The 25104-nt window shown below is 36.8% G+C and overlaps 2 protein-coding genes and 2 pseudogenes across 2 annotated transcripts; 2 read left to right on the top strand and 2 right to left on the bottom strand.

Annotated features, from left to right (window-relative positions):
- Positions 1-1748: 1748 nt before the first annotated feature.
- LOC104606203 (Plant invertase/pectin methylesterase inhibitor superfamily) lies at positions 1749-3781 on the bottom strand. The gene is made up of 2 exons (XM_010271293.3): positions 2798-3781; positions 1749-2491 (listed from the first exon to the last, which is right to left on the bottom strand). Exons 1-2 carry the CDS (start codon positions 3747-3749, stop codon positions 1818-1820), a joined length of 1626 nt encoding a protein of 541 aa, XP_010269595.1. The 5' UTR covers positions 3750-3781; the 3' UTR covers positions 1749-1817.
- Positions 3782-7715: 3934 nt separating this feature from the next.
- On the bottom strand, positions 7716-8588 carry LOC104606248 (1-aminocyclopropane-1-carboxylate synthase pseudogene; annotated as a pseudogene).
- A 44-nt stretch (positions 8589-8632) lies between these two features.
- On the top strand, positions 8633-9768 carry LOC148800772 (uncharacterized; annotated as a pseudogene).
- A 7946-nt stretch (positions 9769-17714) lies between these two features.
- Positions 17715-24728, top strand: LOC104606204 (pectinesterase-like). The gene is made up of 2 exons (XM_010271294.3): positions 17715-18843; positions 23716-24728. The coding sequence occupies exons 1-2, from the start codon at positions 17853-17855 to the stop codon at positions 24408-24410; spliced, it is 1686 nt and encodes a 561-aa protein (XP_010269596.2). The 5' UTR covers positions 17715-17852; the 3' UTR covers positions 24411-24728.
- The last annotated feature ends 376 nt before the right edge of the window (positions 24729-25104 follow it).

Raw genomic sequence — 25104 nt, 5'->3', positions numbered from 1 at the left:
GAAGCGTTGTTAGTGGGAAAGGCCTCAAGAAAAATTAAAAGATGCATATCAAATGAGATGCTGGGTGACCCGTCAGACACGCTACTGTAACCGCTCTGTCAAGCATTCACTGTATTAGCCTATCGGGTCACGAAGGTGAACTTGCTTCTTATTTGTGTCGATGGGTCGGGTATTGGATCAGTGGGTTGAATCGCTTTAAGAGTATATTCGATTGTTTAAATTTAATTAACTGAAGTTTAATTATTTATTACTCAATAGTAATTACTGAATATTAAAAATGTCATAATAGATTAACAGCGCACCTCAAACCGACTTCACAGGCACATCCCACCATCTATCAGGAACATCTCCCATACTTTTGTGTTATTATTCATATGAGATATCTTTAATGTACGGTGGGATGTATCTATGAGGTTGGTGTGAGGTATATTCTGGTAAGAGCAAATTCCAATTCAAGTTCCTCATTGGATACTCGAATCCCCAACAATTTTAATTAAAAGTTCATTTTTGAAAAAAATAAGATTTATTTAAAATAAAGGAAAATATAATATATATATATATATATATATATATAATCAGAATTGGGGGCGAGGACTTTATTCCTCTTCCCCGTTTGGATAACCCTATTAATCCCCATCCTTGTCCTTGTCCATATTAGGATAGTCTCCACCCCATCCCCGTGGGATTAGGAAGGCCAAGTACTTGGTGAGGATGGGGAAAATTGTAATCCCTAATTTAAATATTATTTACATAAAGAACATCAGGCCCACAATAACTAAATTGAACTGGCTAATTAAATAGATCCAAGGTCTAAACATGAAAATTAGTCGAATTAAGTATATTAAATAACTATTGTAGTTATTAAGTTAATTATTTCAATTAAGTATAATTAATTAATTTCCAATTTAATTAAACATTTAAAAATTATTAAGTTTTTCAAAGAAAATAACAAATTGTACTCAGGAATTAGTGAATTAGTTAACATAGAAGATCCCTTTATTTTCATTAAATTACAATAATGCCCTTAATAATTAGTTACTAAATAGATTAATCATTTAATAATTCTTTATATAATGAGATTATTATATAAAATAATTATTTGACATTTGTTTATTTATCTTAAAGTAATATGTAAAATACATAGATTATTATTTATATATTTAATTTTGATTAACTTTAATTAAATTAGATTAATGGATAAATCAAGAGACCATGAGGGTCATCTAGATCCAACACTATAACCCATATTTTACTTATCGTGTGATAGACCTAGAAATCGTCCAAACTCACCGATTGACTGGGCAAAATCAACTTAGCGACTGGTTTAGTTATCTAAATACATTGTACTAACCAGATTCAATTAACCCAATTGTAGTACAATGTAGAAGAACCAAGAACGGTCAAAATGAATTGTTTCATTGAATTGAATCATTTTATTAATCAGGTCCATTATCCAAATACTCTATTAAATGAAGCTTCAATTCAGTTCAAATATTCCAATTCTACTTACAATGTAAAAGTTCCAAATACCGTTCAAATTAACCGGTTCAGTGGGTTGGTTCACTTTGTTAAGCAAAATTTAGACAAGACTCAATAATCTTATGACATTCTTAACCAAAACAAGCTAATCCATTAGTCCAATTTGAATCAACATTTACCATCATACTCAACTATTATGGATTCATTACAATAATAACATTTTTAAATAATAAATTTAATGCCTACCTTAACCCAATGCACCATTGGTCCAATTAATCTCAAATTGTTTAACATAAATGAACATGATTAATCAAACCCAGGCTGTTACTGTTTACAGTTTACAGTATTTGCTGGTAGGGGGTATATGAGATACCGGTCCGGGGCAACCACCTCAGACCATCGATGAAGTAATCTACCGAAAAATAAAACACGGTCGATGCATCATTTATGATATGAAAACCGGGCCACTTGACCCGTCGGGTTGGTGATCCCCCCGGTCCTTCACTTTTGTATTCCCCGTAATACAACGTGCTCAGCGCAAAGTTGCCCGCCCATTCCAGCCAACCTTCCGGCCGGACCATACTTGTCATGTATGTCTTCATGAACACAGTCCTTGAATATTCCTTCCATGGCCTCCCCAAGTAGGTGGGTCGGGTTGCCAGTACCCTGCAGTCTTGTATGGAGAATCCCGTGCTCTGGGTCGGGCTTTTCCTGCCTTGGGCTGTGATCGTCACCTTCTGCAGTGGTAATGGCTGTCTCGTGTAGATATTACAGTTCTGAAACACGGCTTGTCCGTTGCCGAATATGAAGTCTATGGTACCGTAGATGTCGCAATTCCGGTAGAATTGCCGGAGCGAGTGGGAATACAGGGTGTCTTGGTATCCTTCAATGCTGCATTCATAGAACGCCGACCGATCCGAATCAACCCGGAGCGCCACGGCTTGATGGTTTTCGGGTCCTGCCGTGTTACGAAATGTCATATATTTCGCTATGAACCCTCGTCCCGTTACCGCTGCAAACATGTTTGTATTATGTATAATGAATCAGTATATATACACGCATATACGCAATATTATGTATACATTATATGTTACCATGCATCAATGGACTGGTTTAGGGTTGAATCCGTCCAAATCAAAATCAATTTGAACGGATTAGATGGACCAATAAGGTATATTGAATTGTTAACAGTCCAGACTTAATGGTGTGTAACTTGGTCCATCCATAATCCGGTCCAATAGACACCCCTACCAGTAAGTAAATAACAAGGAAAGGAAAGTGATTAGCCCATTAAAATTTATAGGCGCGTGGCACTCACCAACGGTAGGGGTTCGGAACGTAGTCCAGCCTTGTCCGAAATTTCGGTTACCGGTAACCACTGTGACACCGATCCCATCACCTACGAACATGATATTGGTCTTTTTCTTCTTCACCTCTACGTTCTCTTTATAGATTCCCTTCTTCACGTAGATAACGTACCTCCTCCAGCTGTAATCAGGAGCTTCATTCACAGCCTCCATGATCGACCTGAACTGCCCGCTCCCGTCCTGCGCTACAATGGCGTTCACTTTTATGCCCTGTGGACCCGCCGCTAGAAAATCACCGTCTGGGTCGACGTCCGCCATCCACGTCGGAAAATCCAAGCTTCCGGTGACTTGTGGATCATAAAACGGCGGTTTCAAGGGAAGACTATGCATCTTATGGTACATGGTCAGTACATTGTAAATGAGTTGAGTGACTTGGTTTATACTCCCCTTAATGTAGTTGAGTATGCGACCGTTGGTGCCCTCGAAGCCTTCGATACATGTGTCTTGGTTACTCAGAGCTGCACTCAACCACGCATGGAGGTTTGATTCAGAATGAACATCTTTCACCTTAGAAGATCGGGTCTTGTCCATCTGCGCCAAGGACCACTGCAATTCGGACACCGAGAAGTCGAGGAGTTCCTTACAGTCTTCAACTGCCATTTGTTCACGAGGATTCATCGACAAAACCGTGAACTTGTTAACTACTTCCATGGCTTTCTGCGCTTCGTTCATCGACGCCTTGATCGCGGCGCCGAGGACTGCAGCTGGACTATGCCTGTCCATTAGTTCATATTCGGCCCGGAAGTTGGAAAAGCAGGTTTCGGGGTCAGCCATGTCCACACAAACTTGTTGAATCATGTCTCGTATTGTGGTCTGGTGATCTTGTGGAGAAAAGGTTGAATTAGAAAGAGCATGGAAGGAAGGAAAGGAAAAAAGGAGGAGAAAGAAAATAGTTAATGACATGATGAAGGTAAGAGTACTGTGAAACGAGAGAGAGAGATGAAAGAAATGGATAGAGGGGTGGTGTCTTTATTGGAGGAATTTTTGGTTGCCTTGAGTTGTAGATTATGCTTTTCCGTCCTGGGTTATGTTGCATGTGTATGGGTTGTTATTCCATGCTTTTCTGTGGCTTGGTAGGTCATTTTAGTAGGAATAAATCTAAGTAGATAGGCATGTTCCCCAAAATTGGAGGCCTCCGCCCTTAGCGGCACAGGCATTCCATGTCAGACATGGGCCTCATCTTCATGCCACGTTCGTTCCTCCAGCATTCCAACAGATATTAATCAGATAACAAATGCAAATTAGTTAACCAACAAAACGGGCTACTAGTTTACTGCCATTTTTCACTGAGTCTAATGAATCTTTACAATTTAAAGCCCATTACACAAATGGGCTGACACCATATTTTCTCTGGCCCAATACGAGCTCTTTCCATCTGCATCCCCATTTGGGCGGACCCAACCTAAGCTTAATATAATTTGGGTGATGATGCATGCCTGTACAAAAGTGTATTCCTTTGTCAAAACCAACCAGTCCAAATTTGACCAAGCTTGGATTGGTAAAATCTAGGTTAGTGTTTCTATGAAAATTTTGCACATTAATATTAACTAGTGTGACCATCAAACCAATAATTTAGATAAATTTCCATATGCATGGTTTGAACAAAAAGTATTTATTTAAATCCCTTTGGGCAGAGGCTTATGATGGAAGGCTTCATAGCCCAGTTTCAAAATAGTGATGGGGCTCAAAAAAGCACATTTGCCCAGTTAGAACTTATTCATTTGGTCGATATTTTTTATCAGCTTCTTTTATTTTACCTTTAAAAATCCTTTTAAAACTAGGTCCATTCAGTGCCTAAAAATTCAAAACATATAATGCTTAACAACCCAATGCTTGAGTTTATCAATGGCCAGAAGAAAATAAAACGCAATGTAATATGAGGGTCTTCCTTTCAGCCAAAAGAAGAAGATGCATATCTCCAAAATAAAACCAGCATAAGGTTGCTTTAGCAAAACCTAGCTTGCAAGGATTGAGGAATAAGGGATCCAGACGGTGTCAACTGCCATGCCATACACCCGTGATTTTCTTTTTTAAAGAATCAATGAGTTGGTTTGGGCTTTAGAGAAATAATGGAACATCATCATTATAAGGCTTGCTTTTAGGATTTATCAAAAAATTAAAAAAAAAAGGCTTACATTGGGAAATGATGAAACCAGTTTGTATTCTCTATCCACATTTACCCACATGATTCACAGCCATACATAGGGAACGTCTCCTGTACCTTGTATATTATTATACACGGTGAGATGTTTCTTGATGCACAAATGTAGTGTTTTGTGAGTAGGTGTGGGTAGGATATCCGGAGTCTAATGAAACAGACTCTTTAGAGATCAGGTTGGCACCCCACATGCACATCTTGGCATGCATTGGGAACATCTCCCATATTTGTCATGAGTAGATGTTTCCAATACATGGGTGGGAGGTGCTGTGAGACACTTGTGGGGAACCAATCTGATCTAGACTCCTTAGGCCTTGGGCCTTAGGCTATATTTGGGAGTGCTTAAAAACATATGCCTATTCGAAATAAGTGCTTATTTGGGTCAGGACCACACCATTAAACACTTATTAGTGTTTGGAAAATAAGCCCAAAATAAAGGCTTATTTTTAAACCTAAATTTCCAACTCTTTTTTAAGTGCTTATACAATAAACACTTGTTTAATTTTTTTTTTCTTCCAAAATTGTCTCCAGTGACTTTTTGGACCAAAATGACGACATACTGCTTGATGAATCGCCCAATGACCAGTTAACCACAATGAAAAGATTCGGACTATTACATGCGAATGACAACCAGAGAATGACAAAGGTTTGGGCTATCACATCCATTCCTAGACCAGAATGGTAACCGAAGAATGGCTGCAATGAAATTAGGACCTTGTTTGGTTCATTGCTCTAAGCCTCGTTCTTTTAATTCTTGCTCATTCTAGGCAAGAATGGGCCAAAAATGAATTACATTAGTGTTTGGTTACAAAATTCTTGCCATTGGTCACATTTCTTTTTAGAATGAAAAAATCAGCCCCATAGCACAAAAATTGAGTAGCCTGCACATGAAAAATAATCATCCCCATCTTGCTCATTTTGATTCTTTAAGAAAACTTTGCCTACAAAATTGCTGTCATAAATGTTTATTTTTGCGAATGTAAAATACTTTTACATAAAAGCACTTTTATAAAAGTAATTTTACACGAAAGCACTTATACAAAAACAGTTTTATAAAAGTAAATTTATAAAAAGTACTTTTGCAAAAGTAAATACAAAAGCACTTTTATAAAAGTGCGTTTACATTAAAGCACTTTAATAAAAACACTTTTACAAAAGCACTTATATAAAAGTACTTTTACATTAAAGCACTTTTACAAAAACACTTTCATAAAAGCACTTTAATAAAAACATTTTTACGAAAGCACTTTGATAAAAGTACTTTTACTAAAACACTTTTATGGAAGTACTTTTACTAAAACACTTTTAGGGAAGTACTTTTATGAAATCACTTTTACAAATGTACTTTTATAAAAGCACTTCTACTGTAGTAATTTTATGAAAGTACTTTTACAAAACATCTATGCCAATTGACAAACATTGACTATCGGCCATCCACCGGTAAACATCTATACCAATTGTTTTAGAGACCTAGGCTGGCAGTTTACAAATACCAGCACAATTTTTTTTTTTTTTGAAGAATGAAAACGAGAAACATAGGACACTTGTCGGTCTGAAAAGAATTCATTCTTAAGAAAAAATATTTAGTTCATAGCAATATTTTCTCATTCTGCCTATTTTAGATATCGATCTGACTTCGAATCCTTGTGATTCACAACTTCTGAATCTTGGAAGGACTGGAAAAAGGACCCCTAGTGAAGTTAGGTTCGCCGGTGGAGTTTTGGAATCTTCTACGACACCAAAGGACGCATAAAAGGATACGGGCTATCATAGCAATGAAGGCAAGGACGAATATGACAAAGAGTCTGATTCCTAGGTTGCTTAGACCGTTCATCTCCGGAAGTAGTCTGGTTTTATCTCAGGCATTAGCTAATTCAAAAACTAGTCGTTCAAAGATGCATTTTTTCTTAGAGAAAAAAGGCAACAATAGAGCTTTGATTTCTTCAAATTTTCCGTGTTACAGCTCCAGAGAGAGATCATCTATAGGATATATTTTGAAAAATTGAAAAAAAAAATAAAGGATAAAAGAGTCACAAATGTTTATCGAAGAGAAGACCATTAAATGCCCAATATAAAATAATTACTTATTTTTAAAATAAGCACTCCCAAACATGGCCTTAACAATGTGGGTGGGGCGTTCCTATAATTGCAAAATACCCTTCACTTTCCCCTCTCCGTTGCCATTTGATGAATGTTTCTTTCTGTCCAAAATATGCTCATTGTCTCTTTTGTTGTGTTGAGTTGTAATTGTAGTGCAGGTCGTAGTTTGATATTGTCAGCAAAAGCTGTGTCCGTTGGAAATATTTTTGGACATTGACATGTTATTATGAATGTAGGGTAAGAGTAATTGCCCTCAATACTCTTTTAATAAAAAGACAAATAGGGGATTGAATGGGTTAACGTGTCAATGTACCAGAAGCTTTCTATAGCTTAATTAGGAAAAGCTATCGATTTTACCCGACTAAAGAACCTTTTACCATAGTCATAAGAAAAAAAGAAAAAAAAAACTTTTAGCTTTATGTAGACGAGTGTCTCCTTTTGCTCTTCTCCTCTTCTCTCCTCTCCTCTCCTCTCCTCTTCTCTCCCTTTAGTGTCGCAGACGAGACATCTCTTCTCCCTCTCTCTCTCTCCCATCCACCTTGCGGCGACTTAACAACCATCACCGCCGACGACAAACAATCATCACCAGCAGCGGGATCAACCTATGCTAGTCAAGTCCTAGCACTAACAAGAGGCGAGTGAAGCGATATCAAGTGTGGTGGCATGATCACCTCTTCAAATCTCCCGGAGGTTATTTTGTAGCCAACTCTTGTTCTTTACAGGCACATCAACTTCCTTGGGATGAAGCATGAAGTTGTGAATTCTCCACAGAGCCACTTCCATAGTTCCACTGTCCATATTTGCAAAGCATACTCTGAACCAACCAGGTTCTGTGCAATGGAAAGATGAACCAGGTGAAACATTGAGCTTAACGTCATTGATAATCACATGCCACAACTCCATCTCTACTTCGACAGTTGGTTCTTTGAGGAGACCCCTCAAGTCCATCCAACAGGGCAGATCGGCGTTGCTAGCCTTATTGCACTCTCCTGGATGAAGCTCCCAACAAACTCGTTATCTGACAAGATGGATAAGATTAGGTTTTGCGTCTGCGTGGAGACGAGTCGACCGCTGTTCACCACGCCATCATTATATGAGTACACTATGCCGATCATGAAGCCCGCTAGTCCCATGTCCTTAGAGAGACTATAGACGATGTCAATGAGATCATGATTGCACTCGATGTCTTCCTCTATTATCTCAGAGATGCTTATGAAATTGGTAGGATGGCTGAAGACAGTTCCTGTGTATATCTCATCGGAAACTAGGTAGATGGTCTTTTGGTAGATGAAGCCTACTAGGGTTTTTAATGTATCTCGATCTAAGATTGTCCCTAGTGGGTTTGATGGATTTGTAACAATCAAGCCCTTTACTTTGATGTTGGCCTCTTGGGCTTTCTTATATGCCTCTAACAGTGCACCTCTACTGATATTGAAGTTAGAGCTGTTGCAGATGAGTGGAACAAAAATGCCCTTCACCTTTAGGTTTTTGTTCCAAGTTATTTTTTCTTTTTTGTTAGTCGAGAAAGATGAATGTGGTTGGTAAGGTTGGGAAACTCATATCACAAGGTGTTTACTCCGTTGCCACCCTATTCCATCCTTTCGGTGGGGCTGATGATGTTATTGTCGTCGAGCAGTAGGGTGGAACCTACCATAGCATGCCTTGGTATGTTCACTTTGATAAATTCCAAGGTGTTCTTAAAGGTACTAAGAAGATTGTTCACGTCTTTGTAAATGGTATTGAAGCCGGTTTCCATATGTTTCTTGATAACTCGGGTGAGTCTTGTTTCATAAGAGAGGTGGCGTCTGGCAAAGATAACAAAACAGAAGATGCTATTAAGGATTTTGAAGCTTTTGAAGCTACACCATAGGATAAGAACAATAATGATAATGGAGGCATAGATGATAATGATAATGATGATACTATTAGTATTTTTCTGAATTAGAGTACTGTATCCATTAATGGGGAGGTAGTACAATTTTATGTTGAGTCTGTTTCATCAAACATGGACCAAATTGAGTGTAGTGAATCTGGTAATAACTCATATAAACCCCAAGATAAGCAGTCTCCTAGAGATTTTCATATTGATAGCATTGAAAGAGATGAAGTTGATAGGATTAGTAGGAAGGAGATTTTCAGCAGCCACTTGAAACTTTCAAGATAAACCTTACGCATTAGAGGTGTAGATTCACAAGGTGTTGGTTCTCCTGGCAAGAAATTGATGACAAAAAAGGGCTCTGAAGATTTGGAAGAGAATAGTCTTTCCAGCCATTCAGCAGAAGAGCAGAGTGAAGTCACGGGTGATCTTAAATTTGAGAATGGTGCTGAGTTCTTTTCTCCTAGTTCAGATTTTCTCAGCAACATGAAATCTAAAATCTTAAGTATTGATATTGAGGCTTCCAAGGACAATCCCGAAATTGAAAGTTCATATGGCATGGTTGTCCAATCTTTAAATAGAGATCCCGGGAGGAAACTAAGATGAAAAGTTTGGTTTTGCAAGAGAAGATCAAAGTACACAAAATGGCCTTAGAAGACCTGAACCAACAAGTATGCAATAGAAGGGAGATGTCACAACATCATATGAAAACACATAATTCTGAACCTTTAGCTGAAGGGATAACATCTGGTCAGGGCATGGGTAAGGAACTCCAAAATTTTGGTTAAGGTTTGTTTCAATTCTTCTTGTCAAATAGATAGATGGGGAAGAATGCCATCAATCCAAATTCTTGGTTTGTCGTTATTTTACAATTTTTATTTTCATTTTTAAAATCTTTTGTTTTTATTGGAACATGCTTTGTTGGCCGTCATCACTGGTTTGGATATATGCAGTGGGACATAATCATCACCATCATCGTAGCAGCAATCGGTTTAGTCTCAAGGTAGAAGACAATGAACACTGTCTTCTTTTGACGGGTAGTTTTGACATTTTAAAAAAAAATTTGCACATGTCATCACATGACAAGATAACTAACGTACTGTAAATGGTAGGGATTAAATTGATTGTTTTTGGAAATTTAGGTACTGCAGTGACATGATTTGAAGTCCGGGTACTAACTTGATGCTACCCGTAAAGTACAAGGTACAAATCTAGAATTTTCCCTTGATTAAAAGTTATTTTTTCTCTTTTATTCATCTTTTATTAATTGTAAACAAAATTAACCTTGTGTATATTATAACTAGAACCCTCAAATTTGGACTGGAGTAGATGATTTAAGTGATCTCATGAGCATTCTAGGTCCCGGTCATTTGACAATTCTCATAGACAAACCAATTGATCATTGATATAGTCCAAGAATGAGAGAACTAATCCATTTGTGACATTATATCTATCTATCTATCTATCTATGTGTGTGTGTGTGTGTGTGACGTTCCATGTCAGCATGTCTCTCATTTGAGAGAAGTTATTTATCTATTTTTTCCATTTTTTGTATTTTCCTATTTTCTTTTGTTTTAAAAATATAAAAAAGTAATCATTATCTATTTTGATTAAATCAAAAAAGTTGTACACTATTAGTGAAAGAGAATAGTAATACAACATAATAAAGTAAAATATTAATAAGTCAAATAGTATAAATAAGTTGAGGTTAAACAATCAAACATAAAACAACAAAAAAATATTATTTTAAAAATTATTAATTTAAAAATCCACCAAACTTCCACTTTAAAACTAATAAATATTAACAAAAGTTAGTAAAAGATAAAAAATTTCAGTTCCACATAAAACGTTCTAAGGTTGTATTTTATTTTGTTTATTATTTTTATTTTATTAGATAAGTTTGTATTAAGGCATTTTGAATTAATTAATTAATTAATAATATTATTATTAAAATGAATATTTTTATGACTTGAAACCTTTATTGTGCATAGTACCCATACTACACAATAGACTTATATAAAATAGATGACCCATTAAAAATGATATAGAAATAAAAAATTAATGAAAATTTAAAATGCAAAACCTTTTTTATCACTCAAACATAGAAGCTAAATGCATGGGAGTGTTGACCCAAATTCAAAAACAGTTCTGATTCGTCTAGAAACTAGTAACATGTGATATACGACATACAACAACAACAACAACAACAATAATAATAATAATAATCTATATATAATTTGAAACCTAATAACCATAACTAGTAAAAAATACTAAAAAGTTTAATATATAATTATATTAAACTTTAGCAAGTTTTTATCTATCAACTATTAAAAGTTAAGAAATTAATATTAATAGGATAATTAAAATTAATAATAAAAAGTAAAAAATTATGAAAATTAATAAAACAAACCATTTGCATTCCATATAACAATTATAAAAATTAATTAAAATAGTGTGGGTAATAGGGTTGTCCAATTCAAATCAAATCTAGCTACATCCACATCTAATTATTATGTTAGATTTTGAATTTTAAAGTATAAATGCATATATGTATAATTATACATAATATCTATGTGTATATAATAATTATACTACATATACAAAATAATAAATTTTTATTAGATGTGAATTTTAATCAAATTGGATGGTATTAAATCCACATTCAATCAAATAATTAATCAGATGCAAGTTCTAAACCTGGGATAATCAGATTCAAAGTTTAATTGGGTGTCGAACTTTTAGAGTCCAATGATGGACTTGACAGATAAGGCCCAAGCTAAGCAATCCCTTATAAACTCAACTTGGTAGTTATGTATGCATATATGATAAATATTATTATATAATATTTAGATAACAGATTTTATATTAATATATATAGAAATACTATATATTTTTTATACTATACTAGAATTAAATAAAATTTTTAATTTTTAAAAGAACCATAATTTTATAATTAACGTGGCAAGCTTGTAGGCCTAGACAAATATTATTACACTAAAGGTGTGGAATGGGCTAGACCAAGCAACCTTAAAAACTACTAATCAAAATTTGCATTGGACTACACAATGGGGGTAGTTCATCCTTCACAGCTCCCTTGGCTACAATATTATCTAAAAATAGTTAAAAAAAAGACCAGAAATAATGCATGCATTGGTTGCACTTGGTTTGGTTAGTCCAATGACAAATATTGCAATGTGTGCAACTTGGATTGGTTAGGTCAGGATGAGGATCAATCCATGCCTAATCCAAAGTCTTAAACCTTAAATTTGGACTTAGATTAAATTTAATTATGACTATAACCTAATTTGATATATTTATTGATCTTTAACTATTTTAAATATTTAAGTGATATTTACAAATAATTGAAACATTTAATCATTAATAAAGTAAAATAAATAAATAAAACACTAACAAATAATATAGAAAAATAATTATTTAGCAACAATTTATTATTTTTGTTAAAAATTATTAATATAATTAATCTAAATTACTAAATTAATAAAGCACTTTTGCAACAAATTATTAAAATAAAGATTTAATTATTTTAAACAACATTGCATTCTTTCCTTATTTATAAGTTTTGGTTATTTCATAAATACCTACACAGGTCTCCACTAGTGTATTATAAGTTGAAGAAACCACAAAGGCAAAGGATAACCGAAAGAAAAAACTTGGTTGAAATAGTTATCATTCATTTTCATTTTTTTCTAACGAACTTAGATATTAATAATTTAATAATGGATATGACAGTAGACGAAGTGAAATCACGAAACATGACTATATAACTGAACTAATGTCAGATGATAATGACTAAAGGCAACGTGTAACTCTATAAGCAAGGAATGTTTACAAGCATTAATCTTTTTTTTTTTTTATAGAAACAAAAGTGCTACACAAAACGAGGGGTAGGATGCCCCACAAAACCAATAGAAGCTAAATCACTAGGAAGGTACAAAGATTGGGAGAAATGACACCACTAGACAAAGAATGAGCCTTGTTCACCAGCCAATCCATTATTTGGTTTGCCTCCCAATACACGTGCCTATAGAAAATTCTATCTTCCATCTTTTCCTTCATTTGCTAGCAGCTTGAAATTACGTTCCTAAGATTCCAAGGAGGAGGGATCAAACCTTTGAGACAATTTATAACTAGATTAGAATCCCCTTTAATAGTGGTTGAGAACTCGCTAAAGTTCATAGCCAAATTATGAGCTTCCCACGCCGCCATGCCTCTGGTGCATTAATAGAAGAATAACCCAAGTTATAAGCTTTATAATCCAAAACCTTGCCCAAATGGTTTCTTACAATAGTTGTAATAGTACATGCAAGAGCCATTTCTAGCGCAAGACGCATCAAAGTTAATTCTAATTTCACCCAGATTTGGGGGAACTCAAGAAACATTTTTTTTTTTTTTTTTTCTTAACATCTTTTCTATTGTCTGGTTCCCCACTAACCAACCAAAACTCATTAAGAGATTTAAAGGCCTTGTTGAGAATAATTTAAGGGAGGTTCTCCTTATTGTTGAAGGTTTTTTTATTCCTATTCTTCCAAATAAACCAAAGGATGAAGGCACATTATTCTTTTAGATGAGTCTATTCAATTACATCTTTATTATGGATTTCAATCCACCACTCTTCCAAATTCAAACTAGCCCAATCTAAGCTAGCAAGGTTAATATTTGACATCTCCCAAATTTGTTTTGAGATTGGGCAATCAAAGAAAATACGATGGATGTCTTCCATAGAACCACACCAACTACAATCCCCATCAGTGTTGAGACCTCTCCTTCTAAGGAAATCCTTTGTTGGAAGTCTGTTATTTAGGAAGAGATATATATATACCTTTATTTTTGGAGGACTTTTAAGGTTCCAAACTAATGAGTTCCAATTCAAGGGGTTAGCATGAGGGCAACTCGCCCCACATCATAACTTGTAAGCTGATTTCAAGGAGAAGTTCCGACTGAGGTTCAAGTACCACACTATATTTTCCTCCTTATTGTCCATAGGAATAAAAATCAATTTGATTTTATTCCAAATATCAAGAGGGACCACACTTTAAATCTTATTCTCCTTCCACACTCCTCTTTCTTTAACAATAAAATCACTAATAAGATCATTTTCAAGAGAATCCTGAGAAGGGTTTCTATAATTTAATAAGGTGAAACCGCCAACCCAAGTTGTCTGTCCAAAACCTGATAGAGTCCCCGTTACTAGCAACCCATTTGAGACCCAATTTTAGAAGCTCTCTAGCATTAAGAATGCCTCTCTAGGCCCAAAAGGATCCATTCCTTTTCTTAACCTCCCACAAATTTTCCTTATTTAAATAATCTTCCAACCTAACTTAGCAAGGCTTGTTTCATTAAACCACTAAGGATTCCTTAACCCTAGGCCACCCCAGCTTTTAAAAGTATAAACTTTTTTCCAAATCTTTAAATGAAAAAGGATTTTTACCCCTTGAGTTACTCCAAAGAAAATTTCTCTAGGCTTTTTCAATCTCCTCAATAATATTGTTGGGGAGCCTAAAGAACCTCATAATGAACTAAGGCATCATAGAGGTTACAAAATTTAAAAGGGTTAGCCTCCCAACAAAGGATAGGGTATCTTTTTTTCCATCCAACAAGTCTTTTACTCGCTCTATCATTCACAAAACAAAAGATGCTTTTTGTGACCCTTGAGTTAATAATTGAAGCTCCTATATAAAAATTTGATTCAGACCGAATGTGGATCTTTAGAATCCGAGCAATTATTTTTTGAAATCTATTAGGAATATTCTTAGAAAATTGAATTGTTGGCTTGTTGAAATTTGGGCTTTGACTCGAAGCCCTAGAAAACTCATAAAGAATTTCTTTAATCCTCAGGCCTGTAGTAATTGTGGGTTCAACAAAAATAATGCAATCATCCACAAATTGGAGAATAGGAATTTTAGGGCAACCCTTAGCGGCTCTACACCCAATTGGGTTCACACTAGTCTCCACTTCTTTCCTAAGCTTTCTATTTAATGCCTCAACTCACAAGACAAAACTGTAAAGGGAGAGAGGATCACCCTGTCTTATACTTCTAGAAGGGGTGAAACCTCTAGAGGGAGCCCCATTTATCAAAATTTGATAGGAAACAATTTTGACGCATTCCATAACCCATCCAATCCACTTCTCGTGAAAGCCAAATTTCCTAAGAACTTCTTCAATGAAATTCCATTCTAGCCTATCATAGGCTTTTTCCATGTCGATTTTACAAGCCATGATTCCTTTCCTCCTTTTTTTCTTTCTCACAAAGTGGAACATCTTATGAGTAATCAGAATATTATCATTTATTTGTTTATTTGGAACAAAGACACTTTGGAAAGGAGAAATAACATTACATAAGCTGATTGGTCTATAGTTGCTAACGTTTCAGGATTATCAATCTTTGGGACTAATGTTATGAAAGTTTTATTCAAAATGGGACACAATTTCCCAATATGAAAAAAAGACTTCACTGTCCCACAAAAATCCTCTTTAATAATATTCTCAAACTTTTTAAAGAAAAGAGCATTAAGTCCATCAGGCCCAGAGCTTTAAGATCTCCAATAGACTGAAGGGCATCATAGATTTCTCTATTTGTCACATCCCTAATGATGCTCTTGTTTTGCTTCTCAGATATACTCCTAGTGGCATCTTCGATAAAGTTATCAACCCCAAAAGTACCTTCACTTTTAAATCTATCCCCAAATTCCTTACAAAAATAATTTGCAATAGGAAGGTGATTTTCGATTTTCTTTCCATCTCTATTAGTAATATAAGTAATTCTATTTCTTGCTTTTCTAATAGTAACCGTACCCTAAAATAACCTATTAGTTTTATCCCCAAGCTTAATCCAATCAATTTTGGACTTTTGAGCCCAATAAGTTTCCTCCTCCCTCATAAGAATATTATTTAATTGTTTATGAAGGGCCTTATCCAAATTATTCAAGGCTCTATTGTTTCCATCATCAACCAACCTCATTTGCACTTTTTCAATCTCCCTAACAATTTCTTGTTTTCTTCTTGAATATATTACCAAAGTGCATTTTATTCCAATTTTTCAGATTTATCACTAAATTATTCCTTAATAAATTTCATAGCTCTAGAACCATCCGTCTCTACCTTCCAAGCCTGGTCCACCAAATCCTTAATATTTGGATCGGGGTACCACATTGCCTCAAAGTGAAAGGGCTCCGGCCCATAATTCTTCTGACAATTGGTAATCATCAGCAAAGGAAAGTGATATGAAGCCATAAATGGGAGGTTTTTGAGGATGGCTTCAGAAAAAATTACTCTCCACTCCTCATTAGCAAGAGCCCAATCCAAATGCTCCCATGTAGATCTATTTTTTCAAGTAAACGGATATTCTTTCATTTAGGCAATTACAATTAGAATAGGCAATTTATCCAAGTTTCTAACTTTCTATAGTCTTTTACACCAAATAGGCAACCCATTAGGCAATTACAATTAGAATTCAATTAGGTGTCCTTTTGTACAGGAGCAAAACCGAAACCGACCGAAACTGACCCAACCCGACTCAAACCGATTAGGTCGATTTGGCCTATCAATGAGTCGGTTTCGGTTTCCACCTCAGGTAACCCGACCAGGTCGGGTCAGTTGGAAAAACCCCAATAAACCGACCCAACCCAACCCGACCCGTGAACACCCCTACTTTCATTACAATTTCCATCAAATCGTAGTAAAAAAGGAGGTCACTGAATGGGTTTAACTTCTTGACCTCCTTTCTTTTTCTCACTAACCCTTAATAAATTAAAATCACCTATAAGCATCCAAGGACCATCATACAATCAGCAATTTCTCTAATCCAATTCCAAACTATTTTTTAATCAGTTTTATTTGGAGGAGCATAGACAAATGTGCAATTCTAAGAAAGGTTAGACGAAACTTCTTTTATGTTAACATGAAAGATCCTGTCATTAGTCACAATAATCTGGAGATTACAAGTATTTTTGTAAATTCATTAATTGACAGAAGCGGCAAATGAGCGGTGTGGGGTGTCTTGACTCTGGAGCTATGGGGATGGGGTAACGTGTGTTACGAGATGAAGGAATCGTGAATCCATGGTCTGACGATATTTGTTGAAATAAATTCATTAATTTATTCGTAGGGTGATGAAAAGCACTCGAAGCAAGCAATATTAATATTGTATCAGAACCCAAAACAAAGTTACTTTTAAACATCAATTATTTGCTCGTTAATTACTAAAATATTCATTTCAAGTTCAAGTTGACAAATTCACCCCTTCAACATTCGCTACAAGAGTTCAAACTTCTAACCCTGCAACCAAGTAAACAACCAACCACTCACCCGGTCGAATTAAACAAAAGGAAAGAAGGAAAAATTCCCATTGAACGGGGGAGGATATCTGACTCTGACTGCGTCAACAAAAATATTATATCTATGTGTTGAAATTGTGGCAAGACATCTTAATTAAATGGGACATTCCTATCCCTACCTGCAATTCAAACCGTACATTAATTCACCCCCACCCCCCTAATGCATCCCTCACGGCCGGAGATAAAAATGTACCCAATATCAGCATAGTCTGATTTACAGTGTAGTAATGGTGATTTTTTTTAATACATATCATTTCTCACCGTTCAAGTACATAGTCCATTTTAATGGTGGGTCCTGATCAAGGAAGCTTATGTATCCTATGCTTGTGTCCATAGTTTTCAGAGGATATATTCTATGCTTGATGATGTTCCAAGGAAGCTTACCCCATTAATTAAGCCCCTCTCCAACAATATTAATTCAGACAACACAGTGAAAGAGTCCATTTCTGCTCCTCTTTGTTTCTCTACTTCCCATCTTTCTGCTCCTGGCTCTCTCCTTCTCTCAAGACTGAAGCACCATGTTCTATCTCAAAACCATAACTAAAGTGCTGCTGTCTCTTCTCCTAACCCTCTTGACCCTTTTACTGATACTACTCTCCTCAGTAAATCCGATCAAAAAGGAACCAAAGTCCATCAAAATCCCACCATTGCACCTTCACAAACATCTTCAGATCGCCCATTCAGCTTGTGAAGGTACCTTATATCCAGAACTCTGTGTGTCAACTGTCTCTTCTTTCCCCGACCTCGCTTCGAAAACAATCCCAGACATCATCTCTGCTACAGTCCAGCACACAGTCAATGAAGTCAGAACATCTGCTTCTAACTGCACTGGCCTCCGAATGAAGCGCAGAACACTCGACCCGCTTCAACAGATGGCTCTGGATGACTGTCTCGAACTTTTAGACGAGACTGTCGCTGAACTTAAAAGCGCTCTGTCCGATCTGTCACCGAAAAACTCACCTTCGAGGCACTACAATGATTTGGGAACTCTGTTAAGTGCTGCAATGACGAATGAATACACCTGTCTTGATGGATTCGTTCACAGTAAGGGCAACGTAAGAGAAGAGATCAAGCAAGGCTTGTACAACATAAGCCACTCGGTCAGTAATTCTCTCGCCATGCTTAAGAAGATCCCAAAGTCGAATAGAAGCTCCAAGGCTGAGGTGTTCCCAGAGTATGGCAGAATGGTGGGTGGGTTCCCGAGATGGGTATCGCCTAGAGATAGAAAGCTTCTGCAAGCATCGACCAACACGACGAAGTTTGATTTGGTGGTGGCTAAAGACGGAAGTGGCAACTTCACGACGATCAGCGACGCGGTGGCTGCGGCCCCTAATTCGACTACAACCAGGTTTGTGATTTATATAAAGGCGGGGGCTTATTTCGAAAATGTGGACGTGGACAAGAAGAAAACGATGCTGATGTTCGTCGGAGATGGGATCGGAAAGACAGTGGTGAAGGCTAATCGCAGCGTGGTTGATGGTTGGACCACTTTCCGATCTGCCACCGTCGGTAAGTGTGGACCTTTTTCTGACTTTTTGTCTCTCTTATTTTCCTTTGTTTTATTTAAATTTGTCTTTAAATTGATAGATCGTAAATCACGGGGTCATGTTACCTGTTAAACAAGAATCCGGAGCCAAGGGGCTCCATCGCAAGGCCGCAATCGCTGAAACACAGTTGGAATCGTGTCGATGGAAGAAACTGTTTAATGACGACAGAGAGTTGGTGAGGGTCCACGTTATTGGACGAACCACTCTGTGCCGATTGTTCTAAGTCCCTTCCTAAAATCACGTCGTAGCTTAAAGTGGAGAACCACTTTATGGTAGGGTCCACGGCTTAACGAGTTAAACCACCATTAGGATGTAAAGCCAAGGATCAAATGATTTACTTGAAAGCCACGGTATAGCAATATATGCTCCGCCAGCCCTAAGGCCCAGCCCATTGTTTTTCTTCTACATCTATAGTCTTAAGTTTAAAACCTAGAACTTCAGATGTGCTTTTTTCTTTTTTTCTTGTTTTTTTTTTTTTGAAACTTTAGATGTTGGGATTTGGGATTTTGGAAAGCTGAACATATGCATGTTGCGAGGGTTTTTGGCTTTTCGTAGCACTTTGGCATGGAATTAGGTTGAGAAAGTAGGTTGGCCGGTCGAGCTGCAAGAAGAGTGATTATAGTGTTCGAGTTGTTTTATTCGGGGTGAACACTTCGATGCTTAAGTCAGTGATAAGATCTTGGAGAGCTATAAAGAAAGAGCTAGTATGTGTGAGAGGTAAATCACATGTACATTTTTTGTGAATGGGGATGCCTTTATATAGGCTAGCTGCCATGAGACTCACGAAGCGCATTCGAGATCTTTGATCTGTCTGTTTTGGAGGTGGTTTTACGTCTAGAGATAGACTCTGTGTAAGTGGATAGTGTCTATCCAGTTGCATCCGAAGCAGGTGGGGTGATAATCGGCTCCTCCGTCGTGGCGTCTTGATCTGGGGGAAGTCGGAGATGATAACCCACTGAACGAGGAGGTTGCCCAACATGTCAGGCAAGTCACTAGCTAAACTCGGGCAAGGTCGATGGAAGCCTGTTGCCTCTTACACCGACCTGAAGTCTTGTCAGCCATTAGAAGTTCGGTCTACTGAGGTGGTGCCGATGTCATTAAGGTAGGTGCAAGGTGACCGAGACACTCCCAAAGTCTGCTTACGTGGTGCTGAGATATCGCTTAAGTATTTTAAAGTGTCACGTGTCATCACATCACTAGAGGGCCAAATCGCCCTTAAAGAATTAGTTTAAATTTAAAACAACTATATTTTAATTACTTAAGGAATTAGTTTTCTTTTAAGAAAAAAAAAAAGAAAACAAAACATTACTGACGCTGGGGCACGAAACGTGGTGAGTGATGACCCAGGCAGGACACATGAATAACGCAGTTTTTGTCTTGGTATTTTCTAAAACTTTTCTTCAAATTCATCTCTCTCGGGAATGAGTTAATTTAAGATATTGCAAGTAGGAAGTATGTTCCTGGAGCTTTGAGAGGATGGGACTACGTGAAAACATCAGCACGTGGGTGTCGGTAGTGTTTCCCGTGATATGTATGAATGTCTCTGGTCCTTTAATAATAATACTTAATAATCTAATAATAATCACCGTCAAGAAAAATATATAATACAATAATAATATGCTTGTCAGTTGCCAGCTTCTGGGAGGATGCATTCTGCCCCCTGTAAACCACATCCTGCCCGTGAATTTGACATCAATTCACGGTCAAGATGCATTCCCCCTGTACTTTGGGCCTAGTAAATTTTGATCTGTGCTGATTGGTACTTCTCCCTAATAATAAATCTGTTGGCAAAAATGTATTGTCCATCCATCCGATTTCGTAATAGATTTTAGATTGAATTCGGATTTTTTTTTTTATCCTGTGCTATGCATCGTTACAACTTCCCCTTACCCTTTTTTCTCAAATTGCTACACAAATCAGTTAACACGCTAACTCAGGGGTGGGGTGTTCTGTAATGTGGATGAAAAATTGGTAGGTATAAAAAGTTTCATACCATACTCTGTGATAGGGGCTAATTCACACCACAGCATAGTTCATAGTTGTTCTAAACTGTAGATAAAGTTAGTAGACTGGACCAGTCCACACCTACAATGGCGTTTTTGTAGGCGTGGTGTGGACCAGTCCACACCACACTTTTTGATTCCATATATCTCATATATATTTATAAATAATCTACACCAACATTTTAAAAAATGACCCAGAAATGGAACCGTTCTGACCACTGATTTTCGGGTCGATGGTCCGACCATCCGATTTGAATGGACAGTCCATTCTGACATACAAATTAAAAAAATAATTAAAAATAAAAAATGGTAAAAAACCGTTGAACGGGTCTTTGGTTTGACTGCTCGGGTAAATGGGTTGTTGACTTTTTCAACGGTTTTTGGCCAAAAAGCAGGTTTGGGGTAAAATGGAACCACTTGCCTGGACAGTTCCCGGGCTGAATGGTCTGACCGTCCGGTTCAATGACGGTTCGGAAACCTTGATTTACATAGTTAATCATAAATAACTAATTTTTACATTTTATATGATAAATATATTGAAAAATGCATCAATGAATTAATATTAACCAATAATTAATAAATATTAGTTTTTTTTTATAAAAACAATAGTAAAATAATTAAAATTTTAAAAAATATATTTTAAATATTTAAAATATAACTTTATTAATATAACATTAAAATTAAAAATTAAGTAAAATAATTAATATTTTGTTGACAAAAATATTAAAATGTAAAACAGACAATAGGGTAGCCTTTTAGGGAATGTGTGAAGTAGGGGATCAAAAGTCAAGTGTGGATGGTCCCTAACCACGAGATTTTGCTGTGGATGAGAAATTGGGGTGTAGACGGGACCTGTCCACACTATATTGGGGTGTGGACAGGACCGGTCCCGTCCACACCCAGCCAAACGTGACCAAATCCCGTGGAACGATCCCGTTCACGAGATTTGCGCGGTTCCAAACACCACCTCAGTCCTCCGTTCGTTGATTGAGTTCGGATTAAACCGTATTCATATCGTCTTTATAGTCACTTGCAATAGTACATTGGGAATATTTTTGTGCTTGTATATTTTTATTAATGGGGAAATATTCTCAATATACAATTGCAAGTGACCATGAACATGGTGTTTGGAAGCGTGGGTGCCTTTTGGGACCGATTTTCAAGAAAAAATGCCTATGTTTCCAAGACCTGTTTTTCACAAAAAAACGCTTCTGCCATGTAGGCAGTGAGCAACACTATGCTGTTTGGTAAGGTGATTTTCATCACCGTTTTTCATGTATGTTTTGACGGGTAAGCACCACATATGATACACATTAGTCAACCATTGGGGAAAACGGTTCACCGATACATCGGTGGGGTCCCGATTTTTTAATAATCGGATAAACCAAACAATGAGATACATGGGTGTTTGTTGAAACGGTTATGTAGATCCAATGTGACATCGTTGTTTTGAAAAACGGCCACGGTTCCAAACATCCGCAAAGATGATGTGCATGGTTTTGTGATGACTGAATTTGATCTTGTTTAGATTGGCATCCCACAGGCATCTTACATGCACATCTCATTGGGAACATCTTTTTGTGTTTATCATGTGGAGATATTCCCAATATATGATTGGGATATTCTGCAGGGCATCCATGTCATTTCCCTCACACTCTCTTTTTAACATTTGCAAGTTGCAACTAGCTAATAACTATGCATATCCATATTTAGGGTGCATTAATTTTTTGGATTTTGAAAAAAAAAAAGTTGATCATTTGTAAAACACTGAAAGTTATAAGATTAAGAAAGTTTATTTTCCTCGGGATTTACCTTTTTTATTTTTTCCTCAACGTTTATCTGATAAATAAAAAGAGCATGATGTACCAACGGAGTCATGTTTGAAATGATATTTGCTCCTCATAATGCATCTCACATCAAACTCACAGTACGCTTCAACGGTGCATTGGGAACATATCCCCTTATACGACAACTTACAAGTACAAAACGATTCCAATTAATGTATGACTCCAAGGTATTGTGAGGTTGGTGTGAGACATTTTGTAAGGAATAATCTCCGCTGTATATTTTCACTCAAGAACCTCATTTATCCAGTGATACCCAAGGTAACTTCGTTTAGTTGTTCCATTGCACTTTAATTTGAAGGAACCATCGTTATCATCATCATCATTAAACCCTCATCTCAATTATATGTAATGAAAATTTATTCATTATTAAGGCCCCATTTGGTTCATAGGAATAGGGGTTTGGAATCAGAATTGGAATAGGCTATTTCCATTTCAATTGTCTGATTGGATAGAATTGAAATCCCATTCTTATTGTTGTTGGAATGGTATTTTTTTATTTGAAGGAATAATCATTCCTTATTCCTCCCTTGAGAATGAAATCTCATTCCTGCTAATTTTAATTTTCATTGGTATTTCTGTCTGAAGTAAACAGATTATGGGAATAGGTCATTCCGATTCCAAAAATTTTGATTCCACTTCCAACTGTAAACCAAACGGACCCTAAACTATAAACACCTAAATCATTTCTTACTATTTTAATCTGCCCACTTCCAACTTGCCACAGAGTAAAACATTTGAGGAACCTTTTTAGCTAGCTAATTAAGTCAGAGTTCCGGTGAACTGGACTGAACATTAGTTACAATAACATCACATAATTATTAATTTTACTTACACATGGGTGAGGCCAAGTGGCCAACTGAAGAAAGGAGAAAAGGGGGTTTCAAAAACCATTGATTTACGACTGATTTACCGCGCGTCTTGTTGATTATTTTAGAATGAACACTACATCATCCATCCCTTTTGATTTGTTTCTACTTTCTACAGCTGTGGTGGGTAATGGATTCATTGCTCGAGATATGACCTTCGAGAACTCGGCTGGACCCAATAAACATCAAGCAGTAGCGCTAAGAAGTGGTTCAGATCTTTCTGCATTCTATCGCTGTAGCTTCGTGGGTTACCAAGACACTCTCTATGTACATTCTCTACGACAATTTTACAGAGACTGCGATATATACGGGACGGTCGACTTCATCTTCGGAAATGCAGCTGTGGTTTTTCAGAATTGCAATCTGTATGCTCGTCGCCCTAACGACAATCAGAAGAACATTTTCACTGCACAAGGACGACAAGATCCAAACCAGAACACCGGCATTTCCATCCTCGACAGTAAAGTCACTGCTGCATCCGATCTCATTCCGGTGAAATCATCGTTTAAGACATATCTTGGTAGGCCATGGAAAGAATACTCCAGGACAGTTTTTCTACGTTCCTTTCTGGATGATCTAATTGACCCAGCTGGATGGTTAGAGTGGTCGGGAGATTTTGCACTGACCACCCTTTATTACGGTGAGTACATGAACAGAGGTCCTGGTGCAAATACATCTAGTAGGGTCTCATGGCCTGGTTACAGAGTTATCAACAGCTCTACAGAGGCAAGTCAGTTTACAGTGGCATCTTTTATACAAGGGAACGAGTGGTTATCATCTACTGGGGTACCGTATTTCTCTGGTTTAGCTTAAACGAGCTAGATGTCAAAATTTCAGGACTTGGGCTTCCCTTGAATGAGTGCAATCTTGAATCTTGTTCAGTTGATATTTGGACTTACATGGACAAGAGGGTTAAGTCTTTTCCTCAATAAAGTGATGGTGGCGGATTTATCGACTTTTACTTTGAAAAGGAGTGGAGTAAGCTACTCTATATGACCTGCGATCGAAATTTTCATTTTAGCAACTGTTCTAAGTTTTATATTGTTCAGTTCTTACTGGGTTTCCTTTTGTCTACTTGTTTTTCATTGAACAATAATCCAGATTAGAATTTTGCGACCTTCTGTTTGTTGATATTCGCTTAGTTATATTTTGCATGTTCAGCAATTTAAAAAATCCCCATTCCCTTCACTTCTGCCATCCTATATGCCCATTACTCTTTTTCTTCGTTGTAGACTAGAGCGAACAAACATCCCTCTCCATGGTATAAATCACTGTTTTTAAAACCGGACCGGACCGGATGGTCAGACAGGAAAAATCGGGAACCAGTCGCCTGACTAGTTTCGTTTTTCTCCAAAACCGTTTTTTCCCCAAAAACCGTTGATTTTGGTCAGAAAACCGCTGAACTGGTCGGTTAATCGTTCGAACGGTTTTGACCGTTTTCCAATTTTTTAATATTTCTTTTTGTCAAAACGGGCCGGCCATTCGGGTCAAATGGTTGGACCGTTTG

This window comes from Nelumbo nucifera, chromosome 4 (genome assembly GCF_055504915.1).
Source record: "Nelumbo nucifera cultivar China Antique chromosome 4, China Antique-T2T, whole genome shotgun sequence".
NCBI lineage: Eukaryota > Viridiplantae > Streptophyta > Magnoliopsida > Proteales > Nelumbonaceae > Nelumbo > Nelumbo nucifera.
This window is presented reverse-complemented; position numbering and strand designations above follow the sequence as displayed.